The 23958-nt window shown below is 52.7% G+C and overlaps 11 protein-coding genes across 11 annotated transcripts; 5 read left to right on the top strand and 6 right to left on the bottom strand.

Moving 5' to 3' along the window:
- Window positions 1-229: 229 nt before the first annotated feature.
- Window positions 230-985, top strand: AYO20_01856 (hypothetical protein; the record flags this gene model as incomplete). Its single annotated transcript, XM_022640162.1, has 1 exon — window positions 230-985. One exon carries the CDS (start codon window positions 230-232, stop codon window positions 983-985), a length of 756 nt encoding a protein of 251 aa, XP_022503662.1.
- A 198-nt stretch (window positions 986-1183) lies between these two features.
- Window positions 1184-3337, bottom strand: AYO20_01857 (hypothetical protein; the record flags this gene model as incomplete). The annotated part of the gene is made up of 6 exons (XM_022640163.1): window positions 1184-2065; window positions 2119-2299; window positions 2350-2731; window positions 2791-2946; window positions 2997-3007; window positions 3069-3337. The coding sequence occupies 6 exons, from the start codon at window positions 3335-3337 to the stop codon at window positions 1184-1186; spliced, it is 1881 nt and encodes a 626-aa protein (XP_022503663.1).
- A 499-nt stretch (window positions 3338-3836) lies between these two features.
- Window positions 3837-5303, bottom strand: AYO20_01858 (hypothetical protein; the record flags this gene model as incomplete). Its single annotated transcript, XM_022640164.1, has 1 exon — window positions 3837-5303. One exon carries the CDS (start codon window positions 5301-5303, stop codon window positions 3837-3839), a length of 1467 nt encoding a protein of 488 aa, XP_022503664.1.
- A 2010-nt stretch (window positions 5304-7313) lies between these two features.
- AYO20_01859 (hypothetical protein) lies at window positions 7314-8039 on the bottom strand (the record flags this gene model as incomplete). Its single annotated transcript, XM_022640165.1, has 1 exon — window positions 7314-8039. One exon carries the CDS (start codon window positions 8037-8039, stop codon window positions 7314-7316), a length of 726 nt encoding a protein of 241 aa, XP_022503665.1.
- An 850-nt stretch (window positions 8040-8889) lies between these two features.
- Window positions 8890-9579, top strand: AYO20_01860 (hypothetical protein; the record flags this gene model as incomplete). The annotated part of the gene is made up of 1 exon (XM_022640166.1): window positions 8890-9579. The coding sequence occupies one exon, from the start codon at window positions 8890-8892 to the stop codon at window positions 9577-9579; it is 690 nt and encodes a 229-aa protein (XP_022503666.1).
- A 638-nt stretch (window positions 9580-10217) lies between these two features.
- AYO20_01861 (hypothetical protein) lies at window positions 10218-13805 on the bottom strand (the record flags this gene model as incomplete). The annotated part of the gene is made up of 1 exon (XM_022640167.1): window positions 10218-13805. One exon carries the CDS (start codon window positions 13803-13805, stop codon window positions 10218-10220), a length of 3588 nt encoding a protein of 1195 aa, XP_022503667.1.
- Window positions 13806-17283: 3478 nt separating this feature from the next.
- AYO20_01862 (hypothetical protein) lies at window positions 17284-18263 on the top strand (the record flags this gene model as incomplete). Its single annotated transcript, XM_022640168.1, has 4 exons — window positions 17284-17338; window positions 17418-17951; window positions 18004-18099; window positions 18154-18263. The coding sequence occupies 4 exons, from the start codon at window positions 17284-17286 to the stop codon at window positions 18261-18263; spliced, it is 795 nt and encodes a 264-aa protein (XP_022503668.1).
- A 476-nt stretch (window positions 18264-18739) lies between these two features.
- AYO20_01863 (glutamate 5-kinase) lies at window positions 18740-20291 on the bottom strand (the record flags this gene model as incomplete). The annotated part of the gene is made up of 3 exons (XM_022640169.1): window positions 18740-19867; window positions 19969-20156; window positions 20252-20291. 3 exons carry the CDS (start codon window positions 20289-20291, stop codon window positions 18740-18742), a joined length of 1356 nt encoding a protein of 451 aa, XP_022503669.1.
- A 417-nt stretch (window positions 20292-20708) lies between these two features.
- AYO20_01864 (hypothetical protein) lies at window positions 20709-21522 on the top strand (the record flags this gene model as incomplete). The annotated part of the gene is made up of 3 exons (XM_022640170.1): window positions 20709-21215; window positions 21266-21439; window positions 21517-21522. The coding sequence occupies 3 exons, from the start codon at window positions 20709-20711 to the stop codon at window positions 21520-21522; spliced, it is 687 nt and encodes a 228-aa protein (XP_022503670.1).
- Window positions 21523-21723: 201 nt separating this feature from the next.
- Window positions 21724-22622, bottom strand: AYO20_01865 (hypothetical protein; the record flags this gene model as incomplete). Its single annotated transcript, XM_022640171.1, has 3 exons — window positions 21724-21789; window positions 21841-22359; window positions 22413-22622. 3 exons carry the CDS (start codon window positions 22620-22622, stop codon window positions 21724-21726), a joined length of 795 nt encoding a protein of 264 aa, XP_022503671.1.
- Window positions 22623-22958: 336 nt separating this feature from the next.
- On the top strand, window positions 22959-23920 carry AYO20_01866 (hypothetical protein; the record flags this gene model as incomplete). Its single annotated transcript, XM_022640172.1, has 2 exons — window positions 22959-23162; window positions 23210-23920. 2 exons carry the CDS (start codon window positions 22959-22961, stop codon window positions 23918-23920), a joined length of 915 nt encoding a protein of 304 aa, XP_022503672.1.
- Window positions 23921-23958: the final 38 nt, after the last annotated feature.

Below are 23958 nucleotides of genomic sequence, written 5' to 3' on the forward strand. Positions count from 1 at the left end.
TTTATAGACCAACCCACAATGTCACCAATATGGTGATGGCCTTACGCCCTCGAGCGAGGTAGCGAGGTAGCGAGTGTAGCGAGGATCGAGTACATAATATTAATACGGGTGCGTTCTCCACTGCCTCGGGTTTGTGTCCTACCTATTCTCCGAAGGGCGATTCTGGTTTAACCTTTCAGTGGAATTTCCGCAAATTGACACGTCTAGACAGACCAATATCCCAAACACCATGGCTTCGTCCGATCCCACATTGCATCTACCGCGCATCCTCTGCATCCACGGCGGTGGCGTCAACGCAGCAATCTTCAAGAACCAGTTCCGCGCGTTTCTGGGCCATGAAAAGCTCAAGAACCGATACCGCTTCGTCTTCGTCGACGCGCCCTTCTTCTGCGACGAAGGCGTCGGCGTCGTTCCCGTGTACTCGGACTGGGGTCCGTTCCGGCGATGGTTCCGCTGGCTCGAATCTCACCCAGAGATCGAGCCGGCCGCGTGTCAATACGAGCTGGAGTACACCATTGACCGCTGCATGGAGAGCGACGAGGGCACGGGAGAGTGGGTGGCGACCTTGGGCTTCAGCCAGGGCGCTAAACTGGCGGCGAGCATGCTGTACGACCAGCAACTCAGGGAGAAACCCGGGCCGTGGAAGTTTGCCGTCATCCTCGCGGGTCGGGCACCGTTAGTCAGTCTGAGTGAAGAGGCGGAAGAACTACCCTGGATGCAGTCCGCAGGTGGCCTGGCGGACGCGGCCGACGTCGAGAGCATCCTCGAGCGCCCAGACATGAAGCTGAGGATCCCGACTCTGCACGTCCACGGCCTGAGGGACGAAGGTCTCCATCTCCACAGGAAGCTGGTCGAAAACTACTGTGCGCCGGGGACGACGACGCTGATTGAATGGGACGGGCCTCACCGCATTCCTATCAAGAAGAGTGATGTCGACAAGATCGTCGACGCTTGGGTCGAGCTCGCCGACGAATACGGTGTGTGACCTCGTTCGGATCGATTTCGGGAGAGTCTACCCCCCTCATCTCCTAAACTCCAGCTACGGTGGTTCAGGTTTGCTCCTACATCCATGCACTGGGTGTCCATCCTCCACAACTTTGTCCATCACAAGGACTGCCTTGGTCCTGACAAGAGGCTTCCAACTCGGCAGGGGAAAGCCTCATAGCCCGCTCGTCCCCCGCCATCATAGCTTCACAGTTGCTCCAGCCGGTCGCACCCCGTCCCCTTCGGAAGTCTCCCTCCCGTCCTTGCCAATCTCCCAACCTCGGCCTCGGTAACGCTCTGGCCAAATACCACATCTCCCCGGGGCGAGGATGCCATTCGGGTCAAGGGCGTCCTTGAGTTTCTCGTTGAACTTCATGAGAGCATTGTCGTTCCAGCTGTATGTGCGGGCGACTTGGTCCTGGAAGAGAAGATGGGTCCGATACTCTCCGTAACCTTGTTTCGCTGCATCCTCAATCATCGAGCGCATACAGCTTTCGACAGCCTTTCTCCTTCCGGGCCTGCCCCGGTCATAGATTATGAGATTGATCATGTGGAGTTCTCTCAACCCTACGCAAAACGCGATAAAGAGGTCGACTCCGTGCTCGTCGTGCCTCGTCTTGGCTATCTTCCATAATTTCAGCGCGTCCGAGCCTCGAGTCGGCGACACAGGGCTGAATCCCAAATGAGCGCCGTTAGGCACCCAGTTCATGTACGATAGCTCTTCAAAGTCTGGTTCGCCCCCGGCTATTTTGGCCCGTGACCAGAAGTAATGGTCCTTGGGCAGTGTGTCAGGGTCAACCCTTTTGGCTCCGGGGATCTTGGTGAATTCTCGATGGACAATGTCCAGTTTGTATTTCCGAATGTTTTCAGGCCCGTACGACGTCCCATAGTAGATCCATGAACACCGCCCGAGCGGCGTGGCCTCCAGATTGGCCTGCAGCACCTCCTCTGGTATAGGGCCAGTTCCTTGATAGTAATGTGATCGTGGGAGCCCAGAAACTGCCAACTCGACGGTGCTGTGTCGGATTTGGGCGACATTCTCGAGCAAGTTGGCGATTCTCAGAGGTCGAACAATATCGATCTCGCGTCATGTTCAGCCATCTTTCATGTTGAATACCGGAGAGTTCAACGTACCAATTGCAGCAGATCATCTTCCCGCTGAAACGTATACATCTTTTGAGAGTCAGTTGGTCCACGAGAGGTCAAGGTCAGGAAGCCCAGGTCACTCACGAAGCTTTCGCAGCCGCCTGGATCTGGCATCAAAGCAACACCCATTTTTGTGACTATTCCAAAGTTCGACTGTGAAAAGATCCCACTGCAACCCATCGTCAGCACATGGGAGGTCCATCCGGGGTCCCGCCATACTCTGAAATCGGCCCAAATCCATAAGGAAACGTCTGCCAAGTGTTGTTGCCAGGGAGAGCCCCCATGCCTGTCCTGAGCAGATCGCCAGTGGGAAGAACTACTTCCAGCCCCGAATGAGTCGACCAGTGATCTCCATATGGCGTGTAGCCAACTCCATGTTCGAGAGTGTTGCCGATGATTGAGCCTCCTCCAAGGTCGGGCGTATCCACCCACATGGTGTATCCCTTCCTCTTGATCTCCTCGTACAGAGCATAGAATGAAACACCCGGCTCAACCAGACAGGTACAGTCATCTGGATCAATATGTAAGATCTTGTTCATTCGTCTGCCAAGGTCGACGATAACTGAGCCACGCACGCGCGGTGCGGCACCTCCATATCCCACTGTCAAGTCCGTCAGCGAGGGCTCGGCGGAAGGAGATAATAAAGTAGGCATCATGTACGGTTTCGTCCCATAGAGATTGGATATAGGGGGACAAGATGTTGATTTGCCCACTTCACCACAAGTTGAACATCCTGCACATTGCCTGGGTAGACGCAAGCTGACGACACTGTCTCTTCGGCGTCCATGATCATGTAGGAATCGTGCGTATTGGGGTCTGATCAACGTATCAACCTCTGCCGGGTTTTGAGGACAACCTCAACATACGCTCCAAATACCTGGAGAGAAAGTCAGCCATTGACCACGACGGTACAAAAGAGCGGCCATCGTATTTCTCACCATCCATCCTCAAGGGGCTTGTCGTTCAATACAACGTGCTCCTCCCCTAGAGCTTTCGCCAAATCATTCAATGCTTTGAGGAAGTCCGAGCGGCCAATACCAGCAGGGATGGCCAGGCCTCTTTTCCTGAGGGTCTGGTCTTCCTTGGTTTGGTTTTCCCACAGTCTTGACTTCTCCCGAATTGCTTTGTTCAATAGTCTCTCTGGGATTCCCGAGTATGTGGCAGGGTACTGCGGTAGCAAAGCCGTTGAACTGGAGGACGAAGACATGTTGCCAGAATCGACGTGGCAGCGATACGTGGTGCTCAACCCAAGTGACAAGACAATCAGCGACATATCAACCCATAACTCAGGCCCGCAGGATCAGACACAATATATACTTACTGACTCTTTGCCCATGTGGAGAGGCAATCCGTGCCATCACGCCCTCGGCCATCAGATCATGGCAGCCATCCTCCATCTTCCCCCAAGATGTGGAGAAGTGGAGGTGAAATTGTCCAAATTGGGCGCAGGCGATGGGTTTCCTGCTGCTCTACCGTGTTCCGACCTTTGGTCTCGCACATGTGGGACTAACCCCCACCTGGGGATATGATGAAATGGATGGTAAAATCGATCACTAGGTGCATTAGACAAGACTGAGGATGAGAGAATGTGAATGTTTGGCCAGAAAGCACAGTTCCGGAATTACGCAGCTACCACAACAAGACTGCAGCTGGTCCTTTACAGCTACATATCTGAATCTGGACCCCCTCCCCGGCCAGTGACGTTGTCAGAAGAAAGCAATGGTACGGATCTCAATGCTCTCGCGGATGGGTGCATTGGGGGGAGAGTTTGGATCCTCAAATGCGCTGTGTCCTACAAACCGAGCACGCCCGTCCGTCTCAGAGTCATATGTCTTCAGAGTAATCACCTGTTCCGGCGTCATCTTAGGGAAGTACCACCACTTATGATTGGGTGAATGGCGCATGACATAGTTCTCGCCAACGCGATCACGATACTGGAGGTACAGCTTGAAGAAGTCCTCCATTGGAGCCGAAGAGACATCGCACATGGCCAATGGTCGCTCCTCAACGGTGTGGTGAAGCGGCTTCCATACGTTGAAGAATGCCACGCGTCGAGAAAGGAGGTCCTCAGCCTCATCCTGCAATAGCTGGCGGACACGGGCAGGACCGGACTCGGCAGTGTAATCACAATGCACCAGCATGACCGGTGCACGCTGCGAAGTATTCGTCTCTTGGGTCAGCTTCTTGGCTTCATTCCGTTGCGTGCGGATAGTATGGTCAAAGACGAGCACACGCAGGGCGCCTGTGGTGTTCTTTAAGAATTCCACTATTTCGGGGTAGAACTGCTCGCGAACTGAAGCCTCGTCTTCCCAGTTTTCAAATCCCGTCTTGAAGTGGCTAAGCGAGAATCCTTCCTTGTCGACAGAGAAAGAGTCGGCTCTGTGCCATCCGTCCGTCACAGTCATTTCGTGCGGATCATCCCCAGGCTCATGGATATCCTTTGCAGCCTCGCACTCGTAGAAATAAAGCTCCGTCCGCTTTTCAACGTCCTTGGTGTAGTTGAAATTAGCGCGGGTAAATGCAGCTGTGGTAGCCTTACCTGGCAACAAGGCTTTGTCGACAGCGGCTTGGGTCTTTTGCCACTGAGGCAGCTTTTCGACTTGGTCCGTCAGCCAGCGCGTGAGGTGGGGATACTTCTCGAGCGGCAGGCGTTGGGCGGCATGCAGGTGCATAGGAGCGGCAACGGCAATGTCGGCGATGGTGACGTCGTCGCCAGCAAGCCACTTGGTTTTAGACAGCTGTTCGTCGAGGATGGCGGCATGCTTGTGCCACTTTGGTGCTTCTGCATCAATGGCTGCTTGATCGGGTTCAGCCTGGAGAAGTGGCTTCACTACATATTCCACCAGATATATGTAGCAGCTGGGAAACCAGACCGAGGCTTCCCACAGAAGCCAGCGGTTCACAGCACATCGCTGTTTGGGGTCTTTCGGATACATCGAGCCACAGTCATCCGCGGCGTACTGCAGAATGGCATTGGACTCAGTGATCTGCAGATCCCCATCAACCGCAGCTGGCACAGTGCCATGTGGATTGATTTTCAGGTATTCGGGACTCTTGTGCTCGTTCGTGAAATAGTCGATATGGTTGAAGTGGTATTGGGTGCCCAAGAGGTCGAGGCCTGCCAGAACCTTGCGGCTGTTGACCGTGCAAGGGTCACAGTATACTTCGAGCATTGTTTTGTTTTCCTGGACTTCTGTTGACCCAAGACAAGAGGAGGAGGATCGGCCCATGCAAAGATCAGTAGGTCCGGCAGGACGGATGGCCTCGAGCTGTTATACTCACTACCCCGCGTTTCAGCAGGGAGAGCATTTCGGGTGAAGGAAACCTAATCGTAGAATGCCACAAGATGCCCAGATCTCAAAAAGGATCGATCAAGCGTCCATTGGAGAAGCCCTTCGTATTTACAGGGGGGTATAGGGTCAGGCGGACCGCCTCTTCTTGCCAGGACTGTTTGGAGCGGGGTGGTTAGTGTTGAAAGTCCGCCTCAACGCCATCTCGCACTTTTCGCAGTTCCCCCGAGGCGTTGATGCCGATGGTATGGGTTAGATGCAGCGTATTTTCCGTGCAGAGAAAGTTGCACCAGTACGGCACGTAGACCTGTTTGACTTGCTGCCGAGGTCTTTGCGGCGATAGTCTTGCCAGGACTCATGTCATTTTGAGACACAACTCCTCCACGTCTCTGGTACGTGAAGCCGCAGCCAGAATGACGTCGAAACCCTGGTGGTAGAAAGGCTGCTCTTCAGAGATGAATGCCGCACGAAGGTGATTCATTCGCCCGTTGCGAAACTCTAAGCCAGTAACGTAGGGTTAACGGTCATCGACTTCCGATTGAACCCAGCCAAGGTCTATTCCTGTCGGGCTATCATATGTTGTGCTACGGTTGAACACGAAGACCGAGAGATAACGGGTTTAGCGCTTGTTGACGATGGATGGCCGCACTCCGAACCATCAAGCAAGCTGTCTTGTACAGGCTACCCCACAAGCATGATCCGTCGTAAGGATCGTCAGACACTGCCACATGAGAGCTTGCGTCTTTTGTCCAGTTCAAGTTTGATCTGTCCGCTGGAAGCAGGGGGGTTGGATATCTGGTAAATCGGGGTCCGGCTGACGATGAAGAGGAAGTCATGCATGTGCCATCGAATAATTCAGGCTTGTCTGTTGGTGCACGTCAGCCATTTTCCTCAATGCCATCAGATGAGTCCGCTGCATGGTATATCACATCTGAGATGTCTCCGTAACTTGATTGGGTCGTGGACATGCACTGCAGGCCTACGCAGCCGGAATGTGAACTCAGAACGAGGTGCAACTGAGGCAGACAGGATAAAGGAATATGGTCATTTGACATTTCCTGCAACTTCTGACCAGGCTAGTCCACGAGTGGTCAGATAGGTTGACAGGGGACGGGTCGAACGATGCATGTAACAAACTCGACCGATGCAGCCTACGATGAAGCCACTGGTAGCGACAGATGCTGCTCATGGCCGCCAAAACTTCGACCTGGGCCAGCGATGTCAGAGGCAAGTTTGGCGCAGCATGTTCAGGCCTGCGACTGCATCACTTCGCATCCCTGCCACTTCCACCCAGGCACCGTAATGCACTGCTTCAACAACTCTCGCCCTCTCACAATCACGCCCGATAGGTAGGATATCGGTGTTCACCCTGATGACCTCGTCTTGAAGCTGGCAAGTTCCCTACAGCTCTAGGCTGAGACTAAGCTGCCCTCCCTTTCTTGGACATGCAACACCCACCATGTCGGCTGCCACTGACCACGGAATCTCCTACAGCCTACTTCAGTCAAGGTACAATTCGGGACAACAAATCATGCTGTTCCTAGCTGGCAAGACGAAAGGTGACACTGACACCACGAGAAACGACAGCTTGGGATCACGATCTCCGGACACTGGGCCTGGCACGAGTTTCTTTGAACGCATAGTCGCAGCTTGACGAACCCACTCGACTGCCATTGTATTACCCCAGTGAGAGACGAGGAGAGCACTTGGAGTCTGCGCAAGTGGTAAGATGTTTTGACAACATAAGATCTAGACTCCCAGAAGATCACACTCTCACAGCCTCAGTGGTCTTACTTAGTGCTGAAGAATATTGGTAGACCAGAATTGGTCTTCGCCATCTACTGAGCATGCAATCTATGGACTTTCGACATTCCTCTTGCACACGTTGATATTCTATTGTTGCGAAGCAGTCAGCCCGACGACATGCTCTCCAAATTTGTCGTCCACATCATCGTCCATCTCTCCTGTCGTCTCAGTCAATCCTCTGTACATTTCCTCCTCGATCTCTGCCAGTCTTGAATGCTTCACCTTCCCGTCCTTCAACCCGTATAGATCACAAAACATCATGATCAACGGCTTCCACTTGTCCGCATCGACACGGTTTCGAAAGCCATTGAGTCTGAGTTCTTTGTGAATGCTGACTCGCAGAATCCTGACCTCGATCGCGAGCACGAGACCTTGCACCGCTCTTCCTCCATACATTTCATGCACCGCCACCACTTCCGCCTCCATGACAACTGGACATTCTTTGATTCCGGGAGGAGCGACTTTCTTTGAAGGCAGAGATGTGAGCCCGGCGCACCCAAACTTGTCTTTGACAAACTCATAGCCTCTGTCCTGCTTCGAGGATGGGACTGGGTCGGTGCCGGTCGTTCGAGCCAAAGCGTTGACATTCGCTGCCATGTTGTCCGAGGCAAGGTTCAACACGCACTGCTTGGTGCGAAGCATGTTCTGTGTGGTCTGGGAAGAAGCGTCGAGTCCAAGCATACAGCCGTGCCCAAGCCACCAGGCTGATGACATTGGGCCTATGTTGACACTTCCGTCGGGGTTCGTGGTGCTGATCAACACCACTGGCGTGCCCCAGTAAAGAATTGCTGGCGAAATTTCTTCGTGAGCCATGTAGACTGAGATGAACGAGGAGGTACTGGTGTTTTGCGATCTAGACAATACAATGGTCAACCCAACGAGGTGATGTGGTGTCGTGCAACAACTTCTCATCCTCGACCACAGTGCTCCTTCTTATACCCATCGATCGAGGTCGAGATGACTCATGGCCACCGCGCGTATACAACCGGATTTCCAATGGACGGAGACATCGGTATCATTGAGAGCACAGTTTTGCAATCGGTATGAAGCGTAATGGCGTCCTTTCTGCAACAAAAACAGTCAGCGTAACCCAGAAAGGTATATCATGTACGCCTGTCATTGGTCACTTCTACAGCAATGCTAGGATCTAGGCATCCCTTCCGCCGCCAATAGTTTGACTCCAGTTGAGCCCCCGATCTCCTGTGAGAACAACATCAGCCTTTTTCCGTTCCAGAAAAGTTCCTCCTTCATCGATCTGTGCCATTGTTGGGCCAGAGCGGGTTGTGTCCACTCTTAGAAAGGGAACGAAATATTCTGGAGCCACTCCGACTACGCTTACGCATCGTTCCTATGGGGCGAGTTGCTCAAGTTATCACCAATTAAAGGGAGACTCCCGTTTGATCTAGATAACGAGGGATATATCCCAGGCTCCAGCCCTGAGAAGTCGCATCAATATCCACTCTCTCATCCTACCAGAGGGATGCACTTTGCAGGATGTGTAGCAACGACAGCAACGACAGCAACGACAGCAACGACAGCGACGAGCAGGCGAAAGTCCATCAGGATGAGGATCTCGCAAGCCGACGTCAAAACCCTGTGCTTTCGTCAGGGCTCACAATGTCCGCGCTCAGCAAGCTGCGACTCTAAAGCTGATAGTTGCTCGATGTCGGCGCCGGTGTTTTCAAGCACAACAGCTCGCTGGTCAGCGGTAGCTTCCCGCAACTCTGAGGCTGTGGGAGAGTTTGTATACGCCGTCAAAACAACAGGAATATACTGCCGCCCGGATTGCAAGGCTCGATTGGCGCGCCGGGCAAACGTTGTCTTTTACGACAGCGGTCCGCTGGCCGAAGAAGCTGGATACCGGGCGTGCAAGCGTTGCAAACCTCATTTGCTAGTACTACAACAGGAAGACCCTCTACAGGTCAAGATCCGTCATGCTGTTGATCTAGTGCAGATGACAGCCTCTCGAGGGCAGAAAATAAGTTTGCAGCAGCTCTCAGACCAGGTCCGGCTCAGCAAGTGGCATCTTCAGCGAGTGTTCAAGAGATTGCAGGGATTGTCACCGCACGAAATGACCAACGCAATCATCAACGCGACAGAAGCTGGGACAGGAGGAAACCAGCCAAGCCAGTCGCGGTCAGAAAGTGTCGCTCAACATGACACCGAGCGCCATTCACCGGCGACTGATGCACAGATTGAATCATCACGACACCCTCAGGATAGCGTCGGAATTGTGCAGGAGGGATTGGAACAGTATAGCGACCAGCAAGTGGACGACGTGCTTCGAGATCTCTTCCCTGAGCTCTACATAGCAGGGTCAGAGCAGGATGCAGAGAGCTGGGCTCGAGCCTGATCTTTTTCGGAAGCTCTGCGTTCTCTTGCGCTCTATGGATTGTGTAAGAGATACCACATGCGTGCCTCTTGCTTCCTCGTCTTCGCGTGGATACTTTCTGCGACGACTTTGTCGATGCACGTGGCTGTTCTGTTCTCTGTTCCGAATGACCATCAATCGGGGCAAACGCCAACGGCTCGCAGCAACAAGGATAACATGGGTAGACATGTTGCATACAAATGGTACCTAGGTACATCTTAGGCAAGGTTTCTGATCTCTAGGTATCTCGCCAACATCATCTCTCCCTTCCTCAGTCTACCTAATACAATGACCACATATTCGTGCCCATCATCTCTCTATCTACCCCTTCCAAGGCCCCTCCCTCTGCTGGTCTTGAAGGCTATTCCACATAGCCTATGCCTCCAAACACTGGCAATGGGTGGTATCATAAAACACAATGGCAACAATGGTAAAAGGACAAACCAGATACTGTAGCGACTGAAATTCTTCCCATAATGCAACAAGAACATCCCGTAAAACGCCAATGAAGCACCATCAAACACCGCCAATGCCGCTGGAAGGCAACATACAATCATCTGCAACATCATGACCGATAGCATTTCAGACAGACATCCCATAACGTCACAAATCGGTACGCATCAAGCCAGGACCCATTCACTTCCTCTCTTAAGGAACTTGTCCACCATCAGCATCAAATCGGCCATGACAAACCGAATGATGAAGAACGCAAAGAACTCGGCGGCATTCTTCACACCCAACTCCAAGCCCACTTGGGTTTTGTTACTGCACTTCAGACCAGGGTCTTCCACTTGCCGGGCAATGCCATCGAGCACTTGGGCTGCGTCAAAGAGACGTGCCAAGCTCGACATGTAGGCTGCATGGACAGGTTGAACATTCGTCAACTGCGTTGGGGTCGGCGGCGGTGCGATCTTGCGGTTCAGATGTGACCGCGCAGAAGCTACAGCCGAGGATGAAGTCATGGGTAACGACGCCATTGTTGGGCCAGACAACAGCCCGTCTTTCTGCCCGTTCAGAATTCCCATAGCCGGAGTACTCGACTTGGATCGAAGTTTGCGCCAGCTGGATGCAATAGATTTGGCCGCAGTGCTGCTGGATTTCCCGGTCTCTTGGTCTTCACCTGCGGACTTGAAAAGGCCAGATGAGCCTGAGAGGCCTACATCGTTGCCCATCTTCTTCTGCAACGTGTTTCGAACTTGCTCCAGGACCGCTTCGAATGCCTGTAGCTCGTCGAGGACCGAGTCCGCATCAAACGTGTCAACTTTGGCAATTTTGAGTAATGCAGCCGTCAAAAGGTCACACTGCGACACTTTATCATCCAGGGCTTTGAGCTTGACATTCCTCACCTTCCATACATCCCGAGGAATGAATAGCTTCGTGGTCAGGTATCCCCCACTTGGATGAGCAAGGGTCTGGTACAAACATCGCATCAGCCAGAAAGGGCGCAGAAGGAAAGATTCCGGACAGGGTTCTAGGAGCTGAGGAGGAGATACACTGGAGGCATCAGGACTACGTGGAGTCCTTGGGGGATCCGTCGCAGTGATATCATCGAACAAGTACATTCCCCCTGTCTGAAGCAGTTGGGGGCCAAAAGCTGCCGTCGAGGGCGTTGGCAACGCAGCGGACGGTAGAGGGGGAACCACCTTTCTGCTGTCTGCGCCAAAGCCTGCACTGATGGGTGTGATTGGTGACTCTGCACTAATTTCTGTCGTGGCTACCGACAAATTTCGCACCCTCAAACTCGACGACGATAGATTTTTCTTGACGGCGGCGGGGGGTCCCATCTTTCCCGTCTTTGCAGGCGACGGCGGCATAGCTGCCGAGTCCTCGATGCTGCCCTGTGAACCTCCCTGTGTCAAGGCAGGAGTGCCAGGGGATTCACTTTGAACAGAATCGTTCGAGGGCAAGGTCGTCATCGGCGTTATGGGTGCCAGGGAGGGAACGATAGGTTCTGCCTCCCCTGTCTGGGACGCCTTTTGCTGCTCTACAGGCACGTCTAAGTCAGGAACAGACGGAGGGGCCGCGATCGGCTTGATGGGAATGGTCGAAGAGTTTCGTCGCACAAAGGTTTCGATCTTGAGCTGCTCTCCACTCCGACCCGAGAATCTTCTTTCCCGAATATTCAGTCCACTATACTTCTCGATACTAACCGGCCTGCTGGACGGTTGACCCGGTAAAGCCATGGGCGGTGCTTGGGAAAGGACCGTCTTTGGAGGAGATGTCAAAGGAGAGTCCTTTGCTGGGGGAATTGGTGGAGGGGATGTTTCCGCAGACGACTCCAGCGACTCTGCCAGAGTGCTCAAAGTGGTGTTGTTTGTTGCCGTGGTTGATGGAAGAGAACTTGTCCAGGTTCTGCCTGAGAATGTACTTGAGTCCGACTGTCGAGGAAGTGCCGATTTCGATTTGTTGTCGAATGAAAAATCATCAAAGACAAACCCTTTGGTCATTTCTTCCAGCAATCGTTCCTCTTCTTCTGATGACTCCCCCTCATCATATTCTCGAGTCAGTTCGACATCGGACGACAGAAGGGAATGGCCATTGGAGGCTGGTTGAAAGGGAGGAGGGACGGGTGTACTGAAATCGTCACTGAAATCCTGCATATTTTTATCCGGCCTCGGAGTGGGCTCCTCTGTCAAATTGTCATCGTAGGCAGCATCTACAGCTGCGTCAAGAGCAGCATCGAACTCTGCTTCGAAATCGTCGACAATATGGTGGTTATTCTGGATTCCAAAATCCAAAGACGATAGCCGAGAGGATCGAGACGTTGTTGAGTCGCCGTCTTCGAGAGTGTCCAACCAAGAAGTAGACTCGGTGCTACCTTCGCGAGTGTGAAGAGCAGCTGTCGGAGCATCGCTCGGCCTTCTAGTCGCAAGAGGTGTGTTCGCGTCCCTATCCACTGTGGGAGACGAGGGCCTTCTCGGCGAAAGAGGGGGTGGCATATACTGCGCATCCATAGGCACCGCTAGACTAGGGATATGGATCCTCTTACGGGCTGACGCCTCGTTGAGATAGGATTCTCCGCCAAATATTTCCGGTAGCAAAGACTCTTGTCGAGGAGGGATCTGGACAGACTCTAGAACTTCGGTTGTATCCGGTTCGATACCGTCACTGCTGAAGAAAGAGTTGTTTGTTTCATCAAGAGGAGGATCTTCAGGTAAAGCTTTCTCCATCAGATCAGAGAAGGAATTGTCAAGGTCATGAAGGTCGGCTATTCTTTTAGAGTAGGCATTTCGAATGTCAGACAGCCTTTTCCGATCATCGAGGACCGAGCTCCGGATCAAAACTTGCTGCAATAGCTCACAAGCTTCTGCATATGCCTCGATGGCTCCTTCAATGTTCTGGGCATTGTCAAGCAATACCGCAGTATTGGCTACCGCCAGAGCCTTGGAGAGCATAGTCTTTTGCGTCGGACTTCGATGACTTTTGACACGTGCAGGTACATGTGGCGGAGCGGAATCATCCATCGATCCATCGCGCCCGTTCGTTGTAGGGCGGTTCTCACGGGTACTTGGTAGAGTAGCCTGTGTCATGTATTGAGTTGTAACATTCTCGGAGGATCTCATGGTGGGCTGTGGACTCGTTCTCATATAATGGACAGACACGGCGACCGCCTCCCCATTCTTGCCAGTCTTCCGACTCTGCCAGGTCTCGCCAAAGTACTCCCCGGCGCTGGGGTTAAACATGGACGTGGGAGTGAGGTGTGGCGAAACACCAAGTGGATTGGTGTCTCGTAGAGCGTGAGTCCGCTCCACCTGAAGAAAAGCTGAGCCCGAACCCTGTCTCGCCTGAGGACTCTGGCTGGACGATCTCCGCTTATGCATCGAGGTTTTCCCCTGTGCGGAAGAGGACACTAGCGAGGGGCCAATGCTCATGCGTCGCGATGTGTTTGCGCGTGTACGGATCGCATCTGCCTCGATACCAGACACACTTGAAGATGTTGAATGCGACCAGCGGTTGATATTGAGGTTCGGGCTCAGGGAATTTTCCGGGCGGCTTCGTGAACGACTTCTGTCGTAGCGGAATCGGCTGGTGAGCGGCATCGAGCTTTCTGGACTCCTGGGCCTGGTTCTTAGGTGAACATTTCGAGAATCTAGATGTTGCAAGCCAACAGCAGTGGATTGTTTCCTGACAGTCGGCGCTGGAGATGATGTCGAATTCGACCTCGACCGTCTGCTGTTATGGACAACAGAATCGCCAGATGTGTCCATTGCTTCTTGAGTCTAATGATTAACAGAGAGCCTTGGACTCGTCAAGTGGTGGGCTGATGTTGGTACATGAATGACGAGGGTCGGGCAAATAGCATGAGCCAGCGATCTTGGTCGCAGCGTAAATGATGGAGAAATCTCAGGCTACACGGCAGGGTGCAGGATCCAGATCTCCGGGGCAGATGTGCCAGCAATGCTTTGCTGCAGAATGTACCTGCAGTTGGGATCTGCTTTGCCTGCGGTTGGAAAGGCGACTGGCGAATCAAGGAGGTATCGGGTCTATATGCAAAGCCAGCCTAGTCTGGAATGCAAGCGCTTCGGCAGAGTTCGTGCGTGGCAGAACCTGTGTTCGCGATGTTTCCCGCTCTTGACACAGACTGCGCTTCTCAAGTCAGGACAGCACTCCTCTCAAAGGAGCCAGGTCGACAGAGAAAGAGTGTGTAAGGGTGCAGGCTTGTAGACCATCAACTTGTTCCGCAACTGTGGCGACTGGGGATTCCGCTTCAGACCAGAACATGGCGGTAATCACTCAGCCATGGTATCAACAAGTCACCCGCTTCACCTGTGTCTGCTTCTTTGGCCTGTATATGGTTCCACCGGCTCGTTTTGACTCTTGACGGATAGACGACGAAGACGGAGAGGAAGTCGCGACAAACGAGGACTGCTGGGAAGTCAAGCGAGGTTGGGGGCGGTGTGATGGAGGATTCTTGAAGGATTTAGTGTCTCGAGAGTAACAGAATGGAAACACAGGCGACCGAGTCGAGGTATTGAAAGTCGGATGACGCTTTTTGAAGAGGACTCAATGAGAGAGATGTTCGAGCAATAACCGCCTGTTCGCAAGGATCGATCGAGGAGGTCGAAGAGGAAAGAGGAGCATCCACCCTGTGGTGCTGCCAATTACGAGGTCAGGGATGCGATAACAGACTGGCAGGATGCAGGCTGAGCAAGAGAGCTAGAACAGTAGCAGGGCGAGCGAAACCAACAACAAGGTATGAAACCAGAGAGGAGACTTTGGTGTCTAGAGCAGCTCGTGGAAAGAAGTGGTCGTTTCTCACTGAGCCTTTGCCAGATGTGTGTGAATTCATCCCTGACGGCGACTTGGGACCCCGATCTGTCCGAGTTCCAGTAGTGCATTGAGGCAGAACTCAAAATGTCCCATTCCCCATAGAACCAAGGGAGGCGGCGAGCCGGGCGCAGGCACCAAAAGGGACCGGGCCTGCGGGCACAGGCCACAGAGTGGTGGAGGTCTAACGCGCCAAACTCATTTGGTGAGTCTCCAAGCCACCCGTGTTCGACCCCCCGAAAAGCAGCCAAAGCAGCCAAACCACCACCCGAAAAAAACACTGTTTGGGCTGTTTGGCGGTGCCTACCCCTGATTTTCATACCCACTCCACTCATTACCAGGAAAAGCCCACCTGGTGCAAGTTGGAGGCTGTTTCGGGTAAGGAGCCTTGCTACTGCTATCTCCTGCCTCTCTCCTTGGGCAAATAATGGCTCTACTTCGTTCTCTAACTTCCATCATCGACTTCTAGCGCGCCTTTCGAAAGCACCACAACGGACAAGCGAGCACTTCATCAACCTCAGTTTCTCGTACGAGTTCTCGTATGAGTCCTCGTATACGGTGCGCAATCTCCAAACCTCTTCTCAGTTCTGTCATTCTGATGCCATAGGTCAAAGCGTGGTAATCCGCCATCTCCTGCATCCAACCGAGAGCCTATCGTTCCTTGCGGGGGAATGCCCACGCCTCCCCTGGTTGATCAGGCCTGTCGCCCATCGAGTTCCGTTCAGCCTATCCTTGTCCTGAAAACCTAAGAAGTCCCCCCTTCTGGCCGCCCCTGGTCACCCTGCCACCTGCGCCAGCCTCTTCCGACTAGCTGCCATTACGTGACAAGGTGGTAAGGTGATGTTGCTGGAAAAGAATCGGATCCCGCATCGACCTGGGGAGAACATGCCAACACAAACTGCACCTCGTAAAAGGATCAAAGGCTATCGCCATCAACACAGGCTAAAAGAGGTGGAATTTGTGGCCCAAAGCACTGGCGCAACGCTTGACTCAGTGGCGCAACTTGGTGTCAACGGCGTCGCTGCCATGTGCACATTTGGCAGCGGGATAACGCCTTGATATGCAGGTCCTGGTCTTGGGTTCTGTCGCACTTTAGCTAGTAAGGGGAAGCACAAACAATAACTCGCCATCTCAATCGGTTATGCCAACCTCGCCTCTTCCTGCGCTCTCCCGTTTCGTGCCCTTGTCCTGGAAGCAAGTTACAACTTGCATGACAATTACCTCTTCTGAGAGGGCGAACAACGTTTCTGGAAGCTGTTGCCTCTAGTGCACAGAGATCCTGTTGTGCTACAAGTGCCCAAGATGCGCATGGCCCACAACCGAGGGTGTGCTTGGGGTAGGAGTTCGACTCATATCGTGTTGTCGTCGTGCAAACTCGCTCAATGCTACACTGCCACCAGTTGTCGAGCAGTTGAGATGCCTACACCCTCTCGAATCAGCTGCGATACTCGAAGCAACTGACAGCCTCACCGACTTTTTGTCTAGAGGTCCTCGCACATCTGACCTTCATGGCAGGTGCGCTGGATCACTGATAATGAAGGGAAGTACCCGAACCATCAATTTCTGGTGATGTCGAACACGTCAACGCTACACACAGAAACCAAGTCTCGCAACGGATCCTGAGCGTACAGCTTCAGGCCATCGCCATCTCTGTGCGATGTCGAGCTACGGGTAAGTTTTGGTCAAACGGCCTCTGCAATGGTGGGTTTAGAAAGGATTTAAAATCATCACTTCTTTCCCGATGATTTCCAGCTCGGTCTTGATTCCCGCTACCGCTCGATTGTCCAGGATGTCGACGACTCGACAATGAACCTCATGCTTTGCCACTTAATCAATACTCCTCTCTCTACCTCGCTGCTCCTCGACCCACCCCCTTACGTTGAGTCGTCTCACCGACCCAGAGCCTCACAATAACCTCCGGTTTCTCGGAAATCTCTTCTACTAATTTTGACCCTGGAAAGGGCACTGTGCCCCGTTCCTGCGATTACCCGTCTCTTTCACACCGTTCGCCGGATAGCTGTCTGCCCGATTCCTGTTATCTGGCTCCCTTCTCTGCAGATTGGTAGCATCCTCCCCTCCCATTCCTCTCCGTGATGTGAGTTCGTGGTGACGTCCGGCCACGATGCAGGACTTGATACGGTGGGAATGCATTGGGAACGGAAGCGAGTGCTCGAATTGGTATCAAATGAATGGACTTGCTCAAAGCGGACCAACGAACGAAAATGCCCAATGATATCTTGTGGACCTTCACCACCGGTTTAGAAAATACTGCGAATTTTCGACTTTGCACAGAACCTGACTTGCTGTTCGGAAGGTTGACGTCCCTGGAGTTTCAAAGGGGGAAAACGAGGGAACAGATCCAAGTGCCTGGAACAGCGGTAAGCTGGAAAGCAAAAGCACATAAGAGCGATCGAACCCATGTCTGTGTCATGCTCAGACCCAATCTTCTGGTTCTGCTTGACCAATCCAGACTGTCGGTACTGGAGCAAAGGATTTGGACGGATATCGAGATTATCCACAGGTTTTATGACCGTCGCCTTTCCTGTTTCTAGCAGCCCTCATCACAACTATAGCCACATTCATCATCAGTTATATCTGTGTCCTCAAGAAACCTCCTATGATGCTGCTCTCAGCGTGCGTCGGATCCGTCTCCGCCATCGTTCTTTTCATCGCACCACCGCCCATTCTGGCCGCTGATCAAACGGTGGATCAAACATTGGTTGCGAATTTGAAGATGGCGGCGACCATGAGTGACCGACTCCACATGCTTTCGGACCAGCAGCTTCTCTACAACTTTTCCTCGAACCCGATGTATTCCTGGAAGCCGGGTAGCGTCTGTAACGCAAATGCAGCGACCTGGCCTGTGCTCTCCACCGTTGGGGCGACGGTGGCGCAGCTCAATCTTGGGCCATGCGCGATGCTTGCACCACACTTACATAGAGCCCACAACTTGGTCGTTGCAGTGAGTGGAACAACCCATACGTACATGGTGCAAGAGAATGGGGCACGGCTGGTACAGCAAGTCTTGACTCCGGGAATGATGACCATCTTTCCCCAGGCCAGTGTGCATTCGATGTACAATATGGGTGCGTCTACTCTCGTGCCAAGCAACTGTGGCCTTTCCTGACTATTTCCCAGGCTGCGGAAACAATCAGCTCTATTCATTTCTCAACGACGCCGACCCAGCAACATTGAACATCGCACAGGCGTTCTTCATGATGCCGAAGGACATTGGTACGCAGGTGATGCCATTCATCAACCTCACCAGCTGGAACTGGACGGCCACAGGTCTGCGGATCCCGGCCATCGGGACGGGAAGCCAGGATGGATTCGAGGCATGCAGGCAACGATGTGGGCTTAGCACGAAAGCCTCCCCGAATGGGTCTCTGGTGGTATAGATCTCACGGTGATTCTTTTTGGCTTCTCTGCTGAGATCTGCTACTTGTTGGAAATACTTTCAGGCGTCGGCTTTGTCAACTTTTTCTCTCGCTGCAGTTTGGATTTTGTACGATCAAACTTGTACGGGGTATCTTAGGGCCCAAGCGATGGTGACAAGCTGAGGCTTGTGAACTGTCTCGACACTCTCGAGCACTAGCGAAGTCGGATCTGAGGCTTGTTGTTTGTTCGCTATTTGTCGATCACTTACTTAGCCGCTCCTTTCTAGTGGAAATATTCGACCAACATTGACACCATCTTTATAGATATGCACCCCTTCTTACTGTCCCCGATATAAAGATGCCCCAAGCATATGCAGATCCTGTGACGCCACGCCATGACCAAAACCAAAACTCATCTTCGTTCTGCCTCATGTCGGGTCCAAGAGAACATGACCGTCTGTGCAGTCGACAATGTCCAGGCCATAGTGTTCTATATTTCACTCGATCTTCCAACTTTTCAAATCCACCACACTGGCTTCCGGCGTTCTCTCTTTCGTTGGTGTCCGTGGTCCACTCGGTGTGTCCGGCCTGCTCTTATCGCCGCTGGCACTCGCACGCAGACTTACATTCTCCCGGTACGCGACGTACTCGCTGTCGGCATATCCCAGGACATTTCTGATCTCGGAACTTCTAAGCCGTTTGATCCTCGCAATCTCCGCAGATGAGTAGTTCACCACCGCCCTGCCAATTTCTTCTTCCCTCGACACCAACTGCATGGAGATCGAGTTAGAATTGCCCATGGGAGATAAGCTACCAAGTGGTGTCTTGTCCACGACAACCAAGCGGACGGCTTCCTGTTGAGCGAATGTGCCTTCCACATCGACGATCCCGACGGGTAACAGCCCGGCTTTATTCGCCAACGCGACGGAGGCACCGCGGTCGATGTAGAGCGTGCCGTGGGGAGCGAGGCCGTGGAGGATCCAAAATGCGCGGTTGCGGATTGGAGATGAGGACGGAAGGAAGCGTGTATGCAAAGGTGGCGGGATACTTGGTACGGAAAGCATTGTGCCAGTCTCACCATCGACCTCTACAGGTGGGTGGAGATGGCGTATAATCGCGGCAATATTCCCTGGTTTTGAAGACTTTGTGATGATCGTGCTCGTACCTGTGGCTGTCGCTAGTCGCGCGGCGACGATCTTCGTAGCCATACCACCCGTTCCCAACGCCGACCCTCGAGACGAGACATCCACCTGTAGAGCATCGATGTCGTCTACCACGAGGATTGGCTTCGCGTCGACAAACTTCCTGGGATTTCTGTCGTATAGGCAGTCTACATCAGTCATCAAGAATAGATAGTCTGCATTGACCATGGCTGCGGCGATAGCAGACAAAGTATCATTGTCGCCAAATTTGATCTCTGACACTGCCAACGTGTCGTTCTCATTGACTATGGGTATCACCCCCATTGATAAGGTCTCGGCGAGCGTGTTCTGCGCATTGAGATATTGAGAGCGGTCGGCGATGTCATTGCGTGTGATCAGGATCTGGGCCACGGGCTGGTTCTTATGTGCAAAGAAGGAGTCCCAGATCGACATGAGGCGGGACTGACCGATAGCAGCAAGGGCCTGTTGGAGTTGACAAGACATGATTTAGCTTGTTGTTAAAATCGGCGATTTCGAGATACTGAGAGACATAATGAGAGAAGTGGGCTCGTCTGCCAACCTACCTGAATTTGAGCCAGATGTTTCGGTCTCTTGGGCATATTCATCCTCTGTAGCCCGACCCCAATAGCCCCGGACGACACAAGGACGACGCGATGCCCATCTCGTCTTAAAGTGACGGCCGTCTCAACAATCTGAGCGAGAATCGAAATGATGGGTTCGTGGGTGGTCTCGTCGACAATGGAGGAAGTCCCTATCGCCAGTACCACAGTAAGCCTCGTCCTTGTTGACCTCTTCTTTTTAACGTTCCCAAATAGATAGGGCATCACGGGTAAGTAGCGTCTGTACCAATTTTGATGACGATCGTCAAATGCTTTCCAGCCCTCATTGTTTCGGTTTCCAACTTTTCTGAAGATAAAATAGTTGTACCTGTAGCACCACGCTGAGACTCCAAATGCCAAAGTCGGGGTGGCTCATCTTGAGTCAAAGAGAGGTACGAAAGGAAGACTCGGGCCTACGCCCTTCAAGACAAGTACACAAGGCTGTCACAGAGACGATTCTTTTCTCCGAAAATTTTGCCCATCAGACGGTATTGACAAAGGCGGATGTGCATGCAATCCTAAGAATAAGTGAGCGAGTCAGATTTGAGCTTGGCGCATGAGGGGAGAGGACCTCCAAGGTCAATCATCGCAACTTTTCCCCTTTGGTCTACAGCTTCAGTGTCACTTGGTTCTCTGGATGGGTAGTCCTGTTTCTTGCTTGTTCTCTCTCTTCTTCTGAAGCTCTAGATTAAAGCTCCCTCGTTATGGCTAACCACCCCTCCTCCACCTCGTCCTCTAGTCCTTCCTCTCAGCAAGATGCATCAGACTTCCTCCCCAGCAACACCTGGTGGAATCGTTCAGTAAATTTCTTCCGCATGGTTACCGGGCGCATGTCTCCCGGAGGAGCGCAAAAGTATTGGGCCGATGCGGACGATCGATATAGCGCATTCGATTGCAAACGCTGCGAAGAGAGCCGGGACTATTTATTGAAATATTCGCCGATAATCCGATTCATGAATGAGAACATTCACAAACTGGGTGGTGACTTGGGTCCGCATAACATCCACTGCAGAACGTGCAGAGGCGACGAGGAGGCAATGCAAGGTGGCTTTGACCATAAATACGGCATCAAGATATGTGCAAACTATGTGCAGGAACGGTCTGTCCTGGAGGATGTACTGGCACACGAGATGGTGCACGCATATGACCACCTGCGGTTCAAGACGAACCTGACCCTCGAGGATGATCTGAGACATGCCGCGTGTTCGGAGGTCAGGACCTGCCGACCTTGTAAGATATCCAAGCTAACTAGGGCACGCAGATTCGGGCAAGCAACCTCAGCGGTGAATGTCGCTGGGCCAACGAGTTCTTTCGCAACAAGATCCTCTCTTTCACGAACCATCACCAGGACTGCGTCCGACGGCGAGCGATAAGGTCAGTCATGGGTCGACCGAACTGCAAAGACGACGTACAAGCAGTCAAGGTTGTCAATGAGGTATGGGACAGTTGTTTTCGGGACACGAGACCGTTTGATGAGATATACCGGTGACATTGGCTGTGATACTCCAACAGTTTTGACTCATGAATCGTTCAGCATGGCGTTGGAGGCACATATAGATCCCACTTCCATCAACCAGAAGAGGCACACAGTGCACTTAATCGACACCCAGATCCGACCAAAACTCCATTCTCCTGGGCATAAACTTGACTATATCACACTCGGGCACCGAGCCATGCAAGTTGATGTTTTCATAATGTAATTGTTTTCCTCGTTGACTTTCAATCCTTCCAGCGATTAAGGAACTTCTGCATTGCTACGTCGGTCGGTTGACCAGCTGCAGCCACCTGGAAGAGTCAGCAGATGGCCTCCCAGAATGTACGCTAGGGAGATCTTACAGGATTTTCGCGACTAGAAATGCTGAATGTCAGGGCCAAGGTGTTCGTTGTGACGGCATTTGGGGTGCCGGCAATCGTTTGATAGACCGTATATGCGCTGGTTGGCCACAAAGGAGAAGCATTCTTCGCAGTGATCTTTGTTTGGGCCATTGGAGGCATGGGGGCATAGCGGATTGTCCCTGTCTGCATAGTGTAAGGGGTACTATAGACGGCGTCTCCGACAGATGGGTTGTTTGGACCAGCGCCCGCCTGGGGGGCTTGGACGTTATTGACGTCGGCTGGGCCAGCAGTACCAGTGACAGTCCTCAACCCTTGCTGTACCACGGCTGGAAATGTGCCCGTCATGCTTTTGAGAGAGAAACGATCGGAGAAGTTGATGACAGTGCCTCCCGTAGCGGCGGACACGAATTTCAAGAAATAGGCGTTGGGAATATTAGCACCAGTACCCGGCTGCAAGGTGATAGTGATTGAATTGCCCGTGGCAAAGGTTCCTTCTTCAACAAGTGTGGCTATCGGAATCTGAGCACACGCAGTCAGCCTCATATTCCTGTCCTCCACTACTGTGGTCTTACATAGGCGGACTCGTCGTTGCCTCCTGCGCACAGGAAGAGTTGATAATTGGCGAGTTGGGAGAGAGGAGGTGAGTTGCCTGAGTCTTTCCATTGTATCTGCAGATTGAGTCCGGTGATACTGTCCCCAGGTTGGGGTGCGACGACTTGAACATCAGCACCCGTAAAAGGGATGATGGCAGCCGCCAGGAGATAGATGCTCCGTAGAATCATTTCGTGGGCGAAGTTGAGGTCGGAATGGGACAGGCAAAGAGAAGAAACATGCAAGGTAAAGAGCAGTAAGAATTGTGTTGTGTCGAAGACGAGGATTTGGTTACCAAGGACTCCGTGTGAGCGCAGTTTACAATCTGGGACGAGGCCCAGCCCAATCCGCAATTAGAAGATCATATGCAAGGCACGACACTACAAACATATCACTCCGACCCCGCCGATCAGCCACTGGTAATTCTTTGTTCTCAGCCGCTTTATTTGCGTCATGCCTCCGTGAGGCAGACACTGTGCCATCTTGAACGGTCCTTCTTCAATCTGCCTCTGCCAGTCTTGTTCGATATGGGCTGGTCATCTACGGATGGCTGGGCTACGAGGCTCTTGTCCGGCGATCCTGTTGTCATCCTCATCGCATTCCTGGTGACAATAACCCTGCCACTACTCGTCCACCTGTACCTCTACACCCAGACTGCTCGTGCCAGAGTCGTCCCAAGCTTCCTCCTTCTTGGTTCCAGCGGCGCAGGCAAGACTTCTCTGGTCTCTTTGGTGAGATTCTGCCCCGTCGGGCTCTTGTCAACCTACTTGACTAACAGGATGTCCAGCTACAAAAACGATCCTCCAAACTAGAAGATTCTCAAGCAGAAGCAGCACTCACCCGCACTTCCCAAGTATCCTCCTCCGTCAGCTTATTACTTCCGCCTTCCGTCCCCTTGGGGTCCAACAAATATCGCTCCGATAATGATGTCAGCCTGAAAGACAAACAACCGACCCCATATGTAATGATAGATACCCCCGGCCATGGAAAACTAAGGTCGGACCAGGCCTTATCACACATCCGGAATCCTGCCCTCCGCGGGGTCATATTTGTGGTTGACTCAAGTGTCCTGGACACTAGCGACTCTTCTACATCTCGTGACACTGCTGTGTACCTCCACGATACATTGCTAGCCCTTCAGAGGCGAAAAACTCGAGGCAAAAACAAGACCGCAATACCCGTCCTCATCGCGGCCAATAAGCAGGACCTGTTCACCGCATTGCCGACAGGTGCGGTCAAGGAACGCCTACAGGCCGAGATTGAACGGGTACGTATTTCCAGAAGCAAAGGTCTCGGCACTGTGGGCCAAGACGTAGATACCGATGCAGAGGAAGACATTCTAGGTGGTGGTGGCGAAGACAAGTTCAGTTTTGAATTGATGGCGGAAGAGTATGACATTAAGATAGATGTCTTGGGAGGAGCAGTCAGAGGAGAAGAAGCGGGCAAAGGAGTAAGGAGGTGGGAGGAGTGGATAGGCGGTTGTCTCTGATGATTCAGACAATCCCACGACTTAATACATCCTGCGGA

Source organism: Fonsecaea nubica (assembly GCF_001646965.1).
Source record: "Fonsecaea nubica strain CBS 269.64 chromosome Unknown Scaff8, whole genome shotgun sequence".
Taxonomy (NCBI): Eukaryota; Fungi; Ascomycota; class Eurotiomycetes; order Chaetothyriales; family Herpotrichiellaceae; genus Fonsecaea; species Fonsecaea nubica.